A 14,730-nucleotide genomic window follows, 5' to 3' on the forward strand; every position below is an offset into this window, starting at 1 on the left:
AGAGAAAGGCTGCTGCGTGAGCAGAGTGCTGTGCCCCTTCTGAGACAGGCCACTGAATGAGCCCCATGAAACTGGGAAATGGGAGAACACACATTTCCCACAGGCCCAAAGACAGCGTCAGAGAAACCCAAGCTTCCATACTGTTATGAGGTTAGCTGTCCAAACTTCAGGGGAGCGCAGCCAGCTGGCCTTCACATGCAGTGTGAGGTTTAAGTGGACTCATGCAGCGAATTCTAATTTTACCTCTGAGCAATTTTATTATCTGAGCATTTTCTGTATTTGGCAATTCTTCAGCTGCCAGGAAAAAAAAGTTTTTAAAAATAAGCTTAATAGAGTCCAGTCAACTCTAAAATTTTGTACCATTTCAAGAGCTTATGGTGTCCTCTTTTCAAAATAATCATATTGCTCCTTTCCCCCAGAAACAGGACCTTCTATGTAATTATATTAAGAACCAGGACTGGGGCGCCTGGGTGGCTCAGTCGGTTGAGAGTCTGACTTCGGCTCAGGTCATGATCTCACAGTTCATGGGTTAGAGCCCCGCATTGGGCTCTGTGCTAACAGCTCAGAGCCTGGAACCTGCTTCTGATTCTGTGTCTCCCTCTCTCTGCCCCTCCCGCATTCATGCTGTATTTCTCTCTGTCACAATAGTAAAATGAACATTAAAAACAATTTTAAAAATAATAGAAAAATAAAGACATTGTCTTAAAAGAAAAAAAAGAACCAGGACCAGAGGTTTTTATTTATTTTTCTCTATTTACCTTTGAAAAGTTCTGGCCTTTTAAGGGAAAGAAATTGTTTTTTGGTCTACTTTCATACAGTCCTATCCTGAAGCCCAGGAAAGGGGAGTATAGACCGATGATAAAGCATGACACCCGTAATGATGACTTCAGTCTGTAAATTTGTGACGATGTACTTTCCTACACACACTCTCACCTGATCTGTATACCCGCTCTTTGAGAAGATGACACAACTGCTATTATTCCCATGTTACAGGTATAGGAAACTGAGGCACAGAGAGCAAAAGTGGCTTGCTTATGATCACACAGCTAGTGAGATTAGAGCGAAGGGGATTCTGACACTCTCAGCCCACTACTCTTTCTGTGACACCATGTTTATAAAGACACTCTGAAGAGTTGGCCCTTTGTCAGTTCCAAGGGCCATGCACATCACATAGGAGCCTGGCCAGGCATGGCTATAGCTGGTATGGCCCCAGTCACCCTCGGGCTGCCGCCCACATCTACCCAGGTTGTTTTTGGGTGAAACACCATCCAAAGGGCTTCCATCCACCGTCAGAAGGAGCTTGCACTTGAATACACACGAACCTCCTACCTCGGGCCCTTTGTTCTAAAAATAGCGCAGATAGGCAGAGAAGTTGGAGACCTCAGTTGTTAGCGGGGGAAATCAGGAAGCTGGATCTAAGAAGTTCATGTTGCTTACCCCCACCCCCACCCCTCCTAATACTGACTCATGTCCTCCTGTGATATTCCAGCCAATGAAACAGACCTGTGAGTACTGCTCTGTGCAGAACATCCCCTTCCCCAAATACGAGGTGCAAGAGGACGATGAAAATCTCAAGGAGTGCTACCTGATGGAGAACTCCCAAGAACCTGATGCTCCCATCGTGCTTTTCTTCCCACTCATCAATGATACCTTCCAGAAGTACAAGGCCCCAGGTAAGCCACCTCTGAGCTCGGCTCCCACCACTTGCTGGCCTTGGGCCAAGAGCTCCTATCTTTAGAGCAGTCTTCTGACTTTACTAACAGGAAAGCCTGACTTAGCTCTAGTCTGAGCCAACCTTGGCTTTGGGAAGAAAGAAAGGGCCCCCCACCCCTCCATGAGCAAGCAGTGCCATCCCCTACTCTTTCAGTCATTCAGCATTTATTGACATCCAGCTGTGTGCCTGGTGCTGTGTCAGGCTTGGGTGGCCCTAAGGTGTGCAAGTCGCATCGCTGCCCCCGAGGAGCTTGGAGGTGTGCGTGTGCATGCCCACGCATGCGTATGCACGTTTTCAGGCAGGTGTGTGTGCCCGTGTGTGCTGAGACAGGCCATGGGAAGAGATACAGGAACAAGTCACTACAACCTTCCATGTATAGCAAGTCCTTCTGCCACCTACAGGTGTGGAGAGAAGCCCCGAGGAGCTGGAGCAGGGCCACGTTGACATTTATGGCCCCAAAACTCCATATGCTACCAAGGAGCTGACATACACAGAGGCTGCCTTTGACAAGCTGGTGAAGCTCTCTGAGTACAACATCCTGAATAACAAGGACAAGCTCTTTCAGGGCTTGAGACTGGCGGTGGAGAAGAAGAAACGCCTGAAGAGCCAGTGTCCCTCCTAAGTCCCAGGGAGCCTCACTGATCCTGTGTCTGCTCCCACGGTCAGAGGTGCAGAGCCCATCAGGGCTGACCAGCCCACACACCCGCTCGGCTCTCTGGCAAGGGGTGCAGGCAGGCTGGACCGGGCTTTCTATCAAAGAAATGAATGTTTTTAAAAGTTGAGAGGGAGAGAGAAGGAGACAAAGGAAAATAACACAGACATATGTTGGGATTCTATACCCACAGGAATTTGTTTAAACCTTTCCCTGCAGAGAAGAGGGCCCACTAGCCACAGGCTCCCGCACATGCCCAAAGTGTGGAGAATAAAAGCACGGCCTGAAGAAGAGGCTGGCTCCTAAGAAACCTCGGCCTGCACACTGGAGCTCAAAGCCCTTTCGACTCTCCTCTCTGCCTCCTGACACGGAGGGCCTCCAGGAGTGCACAAGAGGACCGAGGACCACTCTGGGTTCTCTGGAAAAACACCTTTTTAAATTTAAGGCAATTATGTTCTTGTGATGATTTTTATAGACTCTGACGTTTTGTGGTTTTCATTTTTATGAATCAGGGTATTAATAGATGGCATGATGTTAGAAGATCCAGATAGAACGCTAGATATCCTGCTCTCTTCACCGATCCCACTCCAGCAACTCAGAGCCCCAGGACTGGTGATTCCTGGGATCCCAACCTCACAGCCTCATCTGAGCATCCAGCTCCAGTGAAATGCCAGGCAAAGCCCCAGTCTGTAGCTCAGGTTCACAGAATAAGGATCTGGGATGCAGCTGAGGGAGGTTTGAGTAGGTGAATGGAGTCAGGCACCAGGCTGGCACTCGCCAACCAATCTGCCCCAGGGGCACCGCTCAGTTCTCTCATCATCTCCTTTCTCGTTTCCAGAGGGGATTATTTATTTCTAAATGGGATTCCTCTTATTTATCATGTAAACACAATGGCCAGCACATCTCACCTCTTGGAGAGTCGCCCTCAAAAGAATGAAACTAGGAAGGATCAACCCTTAAAGGACTAGGTTAGCCCTGAGGACAAAGCCCATCCTTGTAGATGGTTTGCAGGTAAATCACTGGGGAAGGGCCAGGGACACAGAAGCCCCGTCAGAGTATCCAGGTCTCCCATCAGGCTGGGAATTTGACTAAAGAAATGTATAACCTGAGCCATTGAGATGCCCAGGCCGATGGAAGGTGTGCCCAGAAAGACATGTGGTCCCAGCAAACATGGAGGATGGGGCCCTCTTTCTTGGCCTCTATGTTCCCCATGCAGTCCTTTGGTTGTTAGGAGATGGGTGATGACAGGTAACAAAAGTTTAGAAAAATCAACTTCCAAAATACATCCTTGGTGGGCCACTGGTTGGATACGCAGAACCTCAGGCTCCACCCCAGTTCTGCCGAATCAGAGTCTGCATATTAAGGAGATTCTCACGTCCTCTCTGCTGCCCTTCCCCCCACTGACCCCCATCCCCATAATGGCTACACATGTTAAATTTGAGCAGTATGGACTCACACCATACTCTCCTGTAAGCCTGGAAAGCAGGTATTAATCTACTCCCCCAAATCACTGGTAAGCCAGACCTGCAAAACCAGTCCCCACCCAGATAATGCTGACCCGGGATGCCACCCGTCCCCTCCACCAGAGCAGCCAGTAGCCTCCACTTTGACATCTTTTCTTTCCATCTGCGACAAACAGGCTCTCCTTAAATTAGCAGAGTAAGTCATGCTGCAAGACCTGTTTGTTGTAAGGTGAAGGCAGCCCTGCCTTCGATTCATCAAAGTGTGAGGCTTATAAAATCATTGTATTATTTGAGCACAGAATAAAATGGCCATGTGGGTAAATGCTATTGACTCATCTTCGTTCTCTATCTGATGCTGCAAAACACGCCTAACTCCCGCCCTCGTCGTCCCTTGCCTGGGCTTCTCGCACACCACGGCCAGCAGCGTGAGAAGGCCATTTCTTCTGTTTTTAGGAAGCCATGTCAGCAACCAGTGGGACACCAACTCTCGCCACCCGGTGCCGTTTGAGGCTCAGCTGGTTTTCAGGAAGTACTGAGCAAGCAGAAGGATAGGCAGCCAACACCAGCTGGGCACCTAAGGAGCACAGCGGTCATTAAGCAGCCTCTGATTTCCAGGAACTTAGATTTGAATTGGGGCAGGGCAGAGTGGCAGGGACGTGGCAAGATTTTTATATGAATTTGAGAAATAAAATAGTGACTTCACTTCTGAAACAATGCTGGCGACGTCACAGAGCAGGAGAGGAGCAAGGACTGCACAAGGGATAAGGACAAAGTGTTATCAATCCTGATAGAGGCAAGGGTACAGTGATGGGGGGGTGTCAGGGAGGCTCCCTCCTCAGGCCCCCTGCTCTCTGTCATATAATTGAATAGAAAAAATTAAATGAAATTCCTCTCTTCCCCAGTGTCCCTCCCTGCTGGTCTCCCCTGTCCTCCCCAAGAGAATGGCCAGCACACCGCACCGCCACACAGCTCAGCCAGCCTGTCCCGCGCCAGATGTTTTCTGTTCCTATTTCCCCATGAAAACACTCTTCCCCAAGGTCACTAATGCCCTAATTACAAATACACTGAGCCAAATGGCACCAGCCCTTCGCAGGCCTTATCTTACTTGATTGTTCTCAATATTTGGCACCACAGACCACTCCTCCTTCCTGAAACCCTCCCTTCCCACGGCTTCCTTGCCAACATCAGTTCAATTCAGTTCTGCCTGCAAATATTTATCGCCCTCTCGCTACATGCCAGTCACTGATGTAGGCACTGGGACAATAAAAATGATTAACAATTGACCCCACACCTCAAGGAGCTTCCTTCTGGTCCCACGTAGGAGGGCTTCATAAAAACAGAGCCTTGCAAAACAAAGGGAAAGTTCCATTATTAGCTGTGTACACATGGGGTACACATTAAGGGTTGCCAGCCAGGCTTCTCCTAGAGGGAAGGGGCCAGGTTTGCTGGACACCATACATCCTGGATCTCTTCCCACGTTCCAGCCCTTCCTCTGGTCTCCCCTCCCCTACTCTCCGTGAACTGCTCGTACTCCCTGAGGTGCTCTCCTCAGCTCTCCTCTCTGCTCACTCCATACTGTCCTTAGGCAAGGTTGTCTATACCCAGGACTTCAACTGCCACTTCTATCTTGAAAATATTCAAACCTTTGGCTCTAGCCAAACCAGTTTCCTAAGTTCTTGATTCATCTATTCAAATTCCATACCAGTTAACATTACATTTTTTTATTGTTTATTTATTTATTTTGAGACAGTGTGTGTGTGTGAGCAGGGGAGGGGCAGAGAGAGAGAGGCGAAGAGAAAGAATCCCAGGTGGGCTCCACACTGTCATCACGGAGCCTGAGACAGGGCTCAATCTCAGGAACTGGGTGATCATGACCTGAGCTGAAATTAAGAGTCGGACGCTTAGCCCACTGAACCACCCAGGTGCCCCTACTTTTTATTACATAATCAAAAGATCGAAAGCTAGAGTGACTTAAAGAAGATAGAAGGAATTTATTTCTCTGTTTCTTATCAGAGACCCAGTCTCCTTTCAGCTCTTCTACCATCCTCAAGTTTGCCTTCTGATCCAACACGGCTGCTGGAGCTCCAGCCATCCACAATGAACACACCAAACTAGGCCTGGTCTGCCTAGCTCGGAATTTCTTTTCTGTGACAGAAAATTTGACTTTTATCTTAAGAAGATAATTGAGAATTACCAGCTGTTCCAATTATCTATTGCTTAGCAAACAAAAACAAACAAAAACCCAAAATATAATGGCATAAAATAACCACCATTTGATCATGCCCACAGAGTCTATAGGTCAGGAATTCAGAAAGGGCACAGCAAGGACAAGTCTTCTCCGTGTGTGGGGCCTCGGCACAAATGACTAGAACTGCCTGGGGAGGGCTCAGAGGGCTGCGGCCTGGAATAGCCGAAGGATCCACCTCTGAGACGGCGCCTTCCTTCACATGTCTGGTGCCTCAGGGGGAAGGCCAGAGAGGGATGAAGGACAGGTTCCATTTGATTGACTGTCAGTGCAATCCCCAGGTGGCCTCCCCAGCATGGTGGTTTCAAGATAATCAGCCTTCTTTAAATGGCAGCTCAGGGTTCCAAGAGTGAATGTCGCACAGTGGCAGGAGCGTGGCATATTATGACCTAATCTCAGAAGTCACATACCCTCACTTCCACAGTAACTCTACTGGCAGAAGCACTGACAAGCCAGCCTAGATTTAAGGGAAGGGGACAAAGATCCATCCCATCTCTCGATAGTAGGCATGTCAAAAAATATGTGTGGCTATATTTGAAATCCCAGCCTGCAATAATTGAATCCTTAATGTTGACTTTCCCTCTCTTCCACTAAGTGAATGTCACATTTTGGGGTCTGTTACTGCAGACTCCGTGTCTAGTAACAAATTCGGTGTTAGTTAGGAATTACTTTCATCTCTGACTGGCAGAGACTTGACAATTAGTGGCTTCAATGCATGCCTGTAAAAGAAGCCCAAGCGAGGCGTCCACGGCTGGCACGGCACTTCCAAGATTCATCAGAGATTCTGCTCCTTCCAGCTCTGATTTACCATCCCTTACGTAGCCCTTGGTCTCATGGTCCCAGATGAGTTCTGCGGCTCCAGCCATCATAACCGCATCGTAGGCTACAAGAGAGAAGAAGGGGAGAGCAAGACTAAACACTTTTCTTTCTAAAGGAGACTTCTTGCAAGTCCCACACATCCTTCAGGTCACATAGCAGCCACCAGAACTTGGTCTTATGATCACACTGAATTGCAGAGAGACTGGAAAATGTTGTTCTTACCTGCGTGGCAAGATGCCCAGCTACAAATGAGAGTTCTGTTGCTGAAAGAAAGGATAATTTAGAGGCAGCTGGCAGTCTTACTGCAGCTAGACATCTCCGCCTGCATGTCCTATAAGCTATATCTCCAAGTGGCTGTAGTGACCTGGGTAAGTGGCCACAGAGAAAGGAGAGTTGTGTCTGGGAATGAAGGGGAATCCTCCCAAGCCAAATTACCTCCTCTGATCTCTTCCGCATGTGTCTCTCAGGCCTTGAGCCACTCTGGAATTTAAAGTATCAGAGTAAGACACTGGACTTGGTATGCATTTAGAACCAATCACCAAACACAATCTGGAGCAAACCTTGTGAACATCAAATTGCCAAAAACTAAAAGAAAAATAAAACCCTTCCATAAGAATTACAATTCAAGGGGCGCCTGGGTGGCTTAGTCGGTTAAGCGTCCGACTTTCGCTTAGGTCATGATCTCGCGGTTCGTGGGTTCAACCCCCGCATCGGGCTCTGTGCGGCCTGCCAGTTCAGAGCCTGGAGCCTATTTCAGAGTCTGTGTGTCCCTCTCTCTCTGACCCTCCCCTGCTCACGCTGTCTCTCTCTCTCTCCTAGAAATAAATAAAAATATTAAAAAGAATTACAATTCAAATTTCTATATAGCGGGGCCCCTGGGTGGCTCAGCCAGTTAAGTGTCTGACTTTGGCTCAGGTCATGATCTCACAGTTTGTGGGTTTGAGCCCCACATCGGCTCACTGTTGTGAGCACAGAGCCTGCTTCGGATCCTCTGTTCCCCTCCTACCCACCTCTGTGCCCCTCCCTTGCTCACGCTCTTTCTCTCAAAAATAAACATTAAAAATTTTAAGATAAAAAATAAAATTTCTATATAGCAAAAAGTGTTGTTGAGTCTTACCAAAATATTTATTTTAAGAATTATTTAATATAACAAAAATCCAGGTAACTAATGTCACTCTCTGTAAAACTACATGAAATAAGATTTAACCTGAAAAAAAACCACACAATTGGTTTCATTTGAAAAATTGAGTGCAAAAATAAATAAATAAATAAAATTGAAGTATAGAAAAAAAGAAAGAAAGAAAGAAAAATTGAGTGAAATTGGAATTGTTTTAGTCTGAAGAAAGAAAACCCGGGCATCTGGGTAGCTCAGTCAGTTAAGCATCTGACTCTTGGTTTCGGCTCAGGTCATGATCTCACAGTTTGTGAGTTCTAGCCCCGCAATGGGCTCTGTGCTAACAGCTTGCAGCAGCCTGCTTGGGATTCTCTCTCTCTCTCTTTTTCTCTGCCCCTCCCTCCCTCTCTCTCTCTTTCTCTCCCTTAAATAAACATTTAAAAATAAATAAATAAAACAAGAACATGATTCTTGTATAAAATCTGAAAATAAAAATGCTAAAGCAAATCAAGATGAAAATTCAGATGATTTATCATTCCAAAAACCAGAGATTATTATTATCTTGGGGTTTATCCTTCCCAAATTTTCCTTGGATGCTTAAATTTTTTTTACAACAGTATAAAAATGCTATACATTCATTTTTTAATTGTTGGCAAAATACACATAACATAGAATTTACCACCTTCACCATTTTAAAGTAACAGTCCAATAGTGTTAACTATGACCATATTTTTGTGATCGCCTGAATTTTTTCACTTTGGAAACTACAGCTCTATACCAAGGCACAACTCCCCATTTCCTCCTCCCTCCCGCCCCTGGAAACCACCATTCTACTTTCTGTTTCTATGAGTTTGTCTATTTTAGATACAGCAGATAACTAGAATCATATACTATTTGTCTTTTTGTAACTGGCTTATTTCACTTAGGATCACATTCTCAAAGTTCATCTAGATTGTGGTATATGACAGGATTTCCTTCCTTTTGCGGGCTGAATAATATTTCATTGTATGTATACCACATATTGTTTATCCATTCATCCATCATTGGAAACTTAGGTTGCATCCATCTCCTGACTGTTGTGAATAGTGCTGCTATGAACATATGGATGTGCAAATATCTCTTAGAGATCTACTTTTAAGTTGTTTGGATATATACCTAGAAGTAGGATAACTGGATCATATAGTAGTAGTTCTATTTTTTCAAGGGATCACCATTACTGTTTTCCATAGTAATTGAATGTATTGACTTCTGTAATCTGCCTTTTTTTCCACCTAAAAATAAAAATATATTCTGAGTATTTTCCAAGTTATTAATATTCTTTTTATTTGACACAGCTTTCAGAGACGGCATAGGAATCCACTGTCTATCTAATTAATGCTCCATGGGGAACATCTAATTATAGTTTTTCAGTCTTACAAGTGTTATGCTGATAAACATTGTTTAGATAAAGCTTAACATTGATTATTTCCTCAGGACAAAATTCCTGAGTCTAGAAGTATGAGCATTTCTAACAACTAATAAAGGTATAATTGATACACAACAAACTGTACATATTTAAGGAACACAATTTGATGACTTTGGCCAGATGTATACAACTGTCAATCATCACCACAATCAAGGTAATGAACAAATCCTTCACCCTCAAAACTTTTCTCATGACTTTTGTAATTCTTCCCTATACTCCTCTGTGGCTGGGTCACGTGGTAGGTGTATGCTTTACTTTTTAAAAATTGCCAAACTGGGGCACCTGGGGGGCTCAGTCAGTTAAGCATCCAACTTCAGTTCAGGTCGTGATCTCACAGTTAGTGAGTGAGTTTGAGCCCCACGTTGGGCTCTGTGCTGACAGCTCAGAGCCTGGAGCCTGCTTTGGATTCTGTGTCTCCCTCTCTCTCTACCCCTCCCTGGCTTGTGCTCTCTCTCTGTCTTTCTCTCTCAAAAATAAATAAACACTTAAAAAAATATTAATTGTCAAACTGTTTTCCAAAAGAGTTGTGTAATTTTACATTCCATTATCAATGTATGGCAGTTGATTCACCAACAATTGATATGATCAGTCTTCTAATTTAGGCATTCTAATAGGTATGTAGTAGTATCTTGTTGTGGTTTTAATTTGCATTTTCCTAATGACTAATGACCTTTTTGTGTGCTTATTTGCCCATACATCTTTGATAAAGTATCTGTTCAAATATTTTTTCTATCAAATTGGGTTGTTTTCTTATTGTTGAATTAGAAGGTCTTTTTATATTCTGGATACAAGCCCTTTATCATATATGTGACTTGAAAATATATTTTCCTACTCTGTGCCTTGTCTTTTCAACCTGATAACAGTATCCTTCAAAAGTCAGAAGCATTTAATTTTAATGAAGTCCAGTTTATTAACTTTTTTCTTTTATGGATCCTGCTTTTGGTATCACCGAAGAAACCTTTCCCTGTATAATGTCACAAAGATTTTCTACTACAGTTTGTTCTGAAAGTTTTATAATTTTAAGTTTTACCTTTATGTCCATAGTCATTTGGGGTTAATTTTTACATATAGTGCAAGGTATGGATCGGAGTTTATATTTTTGCATGGTATATCCAATTGTTCTAGCATTATTGATTGACAAGACTTTCCTTTATCCATTGAATTGTCTTTACGTTTGTCAAAAATCAAATGACTGTACATGTGTGCATCTATTTCTGAACTCTATTTATTATCATTTTACCAAGACCACACTGTCTTAATTTCCATAGCTTTATAAGTCTTGAAATTAAGTAGTGTAAGTCCTCCAACTTTGTTAATTTTTTCAAAGTTGTTTTGGCTAGCTTAGGTCTTTTGCATTTACATATGAATTTTAAAATAAGCCTGTCAATTCTTACAAAAATAGAGGCCCGCTGGGATTGCCCTACATCTATATATTAGTTTGGAGAAAATTGACATTTTAACAATATTGAGTCTTCTGATCCGTAAGCATCATATATGGTATATATCTCCATTTATTTAGGCCTTTTTTATTTCTCTCAGAAGTGCTTGTAGCTCTTAGTGTAGAGACCTTGTACATTTTTTATTTGATTTATCTTTAAGTGTTACATATTTTTGAATCTATTACAAATGACATTGATTTTTAAAATTTCACTGTCCAATTCATTCCCATTATACAAAAACATAGCTGATTTTTGTATATGTATCTTCTAACTACTACCCTTACTTAACCCACTTATTAGTCCTAGTAGCTTTATTTTTTGTAGGTTCCATAGACTTCTCTATGTAAATAGTCATATTTTCTGCAAATAGAGACAATTTTACTTCTTCCTCTCCAATCTAGATACCCTTTGCTTTTCCAGATACTGGTTAGAACCTCTACTACAACATTAAATAGAAGTGATAAGGGTAGACATCTTTACCTTGTTCCTGACCTTAGAGAGAAAGCATTCAGTTATTTCACCATTGCAGAAGCCTTGAATGTGCATTTGAAAGGTTTTTAATAAGTATGGACTCCAGAAAAGTGCCAGTTTACACCATATGCAGCAATGTCTGAGATGGTACCTTTTTCTACACTCTTGGCAACATTAGGCATTATATTAAAAAATAAAAGTCTGCCATTCTTTTTTTAAGTTTGGTTATTTTGAGAGTGAGAGCATAAGCAGAGAAGGGGGCAGAGAGAGAAAGAAAATCCCAAGCAGATTCTGTGCTGTCAGTGCAGAGCCTGACTCAAGGCTGTCTTACCAATCGTGAGACCTTGACCTGAGCCGAAATCAAGAGTCTGACACTTAACCAACTGAACTGCCCAGATGCCCCAAATGTCTACCATTCTTAATGTTATCTATTTATGTTTAATTTGTTTCTTTGATCATTAATGGAGGTTAGCATTATTTAATGTTTGTTGTTAGTTGTCAATGTCATCTGCTAATTTTATGATGGAGTATTCTTTCTTAATAATTTTATAGTAACATTTTAAAGGTCTCATATCCTTAATTAAATATATTTATTATATATGTCTGGCAATATTTTTCCCAATTTGCCTTTTACCTTTGTTTATGGATTTATTTTTTATATATACTATTTTTAATAGAAGTTTTTAGAGCAGTCTTAGATTCATAGCAAAATTAAGCATAAAGTACAGAGAGTTTCCATGTACCCCCCTGCCTCCCCAGTACATGACCTCCCACTATCAATATCACATACCACCAATATCCCACACCACAGTTCATCATAACCAACGAACCTAGTCTACACTGACACATCACTATCACCCCAAATCCATAGTTTACATTAGGGTTGACTCTTGGTGTTCTATGTTCAATGGGTCTGGACAAATGTATAATTACATGTGTCCACTTTTACATTATCAGACAGAATTATTTCACTACCCTATAAATCTCCTTGTTCTTCCTATTCATCCTTCCCTCTTTTTGAACCCCTTCGCAATCACTGGTCTTTTTTCTGTCCTCATAGTTTTTTGCCTTTTCCAGAATGTCACATGGTTACAGTCATACAGCATGAAGCCTTTTCAGATTGTCTTCAGTAATATAGATTTAAGGTTTCTCATGTCTTTCCATAGCTTAATAGCGTGTTTCTTTTTAGCACTGAATAATATTCCATCATCTGGTTGTATCACAGTGAAGTCTATCAAGTGCAGGACATTTTGGTTCCTTCCAAGTTTTAGTAACTGTAAACAAAGGGCTATAAACATCCATGTGAAATTTTTGTGCAGCCATATGTTTTCAGCTTATTTGGATAAATACCGAAGGGTGCAATTTCTGGATCATATGGGAAAGAGTATGTTTATATGGGTTTGTATTTTTTTTTAATACACTAAAGCTTTTACTTTTTTGTTGACAAACTTGTCAACCTTTATCTTCATAATTTCTATTGGTTTTGATTAGAAAAGCTTTTCTCTTTCAAAATTTTATTAATCTTCACAAATACCTTCTTTGAGTAGTTCTATGGTTTTATTTTATTTTCACATTTCAATCTTTGTTTTGACATGAGAAGATATCTAAGTTCATTTTCCTTTGGCTTTCTTTTCACTTCCCTAGTTACATACAGCTTCCTCTAAATATTTGATCCACACAGCAACTCCGAAGAAGTTCCCACTTTTCAAACTAGGAAACTGAGGCAGAGAGGTAGCTCATTGCATTTAAGGCCACATAGCCATCAATATATGTAATCAGGATCCACACCGAGGTCTTTTGACACCAAGTCCTGTTCTCTCTTCACCACAGCCCTGGCATTCAAAGTATAGTCCATGGACAAGCAGCATTGGAAACACCTGGGAGCTTAGTAGAACCGTGGTCTGGGATCTCAATCCATACCCCTTACCACGAAATCAGAATCTGCATCTCTATCAAGTTAGAGAAGTACTATTGTGCATCATATTTCCCCAAATTTAGGGTGCATCAGAATCACCTGGGAGCACTTGCTGCGCTCCATCCCTCCTCAATATTTTAACTCAGTGGGTCTGGGGATGATGACCTGAAATCTTCATTTTAACAAGCATCCCAGGTTATTCTTATAAGCAGGTGGTTCCATTGCTGACTCTTGAGAAATGCTCTAAAACAACTGAGAGATATTCTCAAACTGTTGCCTAGAACATCAAAAGTGATGGCTGATTATTTCTCCCTGTTTCAATGTAGATACATCCTTTTAATCTGAAAACAGAGACAACTAAGAGGTAACAGTAACTTTTACATGTCAACATGTGGTAATTAGGTTGTAATAATGAGGATGATGATTAAATCTTTCATTTTACAGAAAGTCCAAAAAAAAAAAGGGAAACTAAGGGCGAAAGGCCTTCAATCGATCCTGAATTTAGTGGAGGCAGTGCGAAGGAGGAGAAAATCCACCCAAGTAGATTGGAATCTTCTTCCCCGTAGTCAAATATCGTCAGTATGTCCGTGAGTCAAGGTCTCTTCACTAATAAAATAAGTAAATAACATGCCAGCAAGTAGAAAGAACCTGTCTGTCAACTTTCTGAACTTTTGTCCCCAGTATCATACGCCTGGGAAGAGTAAACTTCCGAGGAGACTAAGCAGCTTCCAGAGGCTCGTTTTTGCCAGCTCAGATTTGCCCGGAAGCCAACGCCACCTGGCTTGAGGTGGGGCCCCGGCGACCTAAGGGAGCGCTTCCGAGACCCGTCTGCGCGCTGGGGCTGGGGAGACACCGTCTCCTCCGCCCAGTCCTACCGACCGACTCCGTCATCAATAATTCATTAAGAACCTCCTCCCCATTGGCCGGGGCCACCACCCCGCGCTGGCAGCGGCCCAATGAGGAAGGACTTGCGAGAGCCTTCTGAATAGTAAGCGAGCCGTCGTGACGCAGAGACCAGAGATTGGCTGTGACTCCGCGAGGCGGGGCCAGCTCGGGCGGCGGCGAGAGCGGCTGGGGCAGCTCAGTGCCAGCCGGGGAGGGTCGAACTCGGAGCGGGGTCTGAGCTCGGGGCCAGCACCGGGAGGGCGGGCGAAGCGAGCGAACCGGCGACGGGCGGACCGGCTGCATCAGGATGTTCAGCTGGTTGGGGCGGCAGGCTGGCGGGCGCGAGCGTGCGGGTGGCGCGGACGCAGTGCAGACGGTGACTGGGGGCCTGCGCTCGCTGTACCTGCGCAAGGTGCTGCCGCTGGAGGAGGCGTACCGCTTCCACGAGTTCCACTCGCCAGCGCTGGAGGACGCCGACTTCGAGAACAAGCCCATGATCCTGCTGGTGGGCCAGTACAGCACGGGCAAGACCACTTTCATCAGGTAAC

The 14,730-nt window shown here is 43.6% G+C and overlaps 2 protein-coding genes across 4 annotated transcripts in view; both read left to right on the forward strand.

Moving 5' to 3' along the window:
* The window catches only part of PLA2G4E (phospholipase A2 group IVE), a 55,983-nt gene extending 51,849 nt beyond the window's left edge, over window positions 1-4,134 (forward strand). For both annotated transcript variants that reach the window (XM_077764604.1, XM_077764605.1), the window contains exons 19-20: window positions 1,490-1,673; window positions 2,116-4,134. In XM_077764604.1, the coding sequence (XP_077620730.1) occupies window positions 1,490-1,673; window positions 2,116-2,336 (405 nt within the window). In that variant the 3' untranslated portion in view covers window positions 2,337-4,134. The remainder of the gene's footprint in view (window positions 1-1,489; window positions 1,674-2,115) is intronic.
* A 10,294-nt stretch (window positions 4,135-14,428) lies between these two features.
* The window catches only part of EHD4 (EH domain containing 4), an 83,552-nt gene continuing 83,250 nt past the window's right edge, over window positions 14,429-14,730 (forward strand). For both annotated transcript variants that reach the window (XR_013335252.1, XM_077764607.1), the window contains exon 1: window positions 14,429-14,725. Coding sequence is in view for 1 of the 2 variants with exons in the window: in XM_077764607.1 (XP_077620733.1) it covers window positions 14,490-14,725 (236 nt within the window). In the remaining variant the exon portion in view is untranslated. The remainder of the gene's footprint in view (window positions 14,726-14,730) is intronic.

Source organism: Crocuta crocuta, unplaced genomic scaffold (assembly GCF_008692635.1).
Source record: "Crocuta crocuta isolate KB4526 unplaced genomic scaffold, BGI_CrCroc_1.0 scaffold102, whole genome shotgun sequence".
Classification (NCBI taxonomy): Eukaryota; Metazoa; Chordata; class Mammalia; order Carnivora; family Hyaenidae; genus Crocuta; species Crocuta crocuta.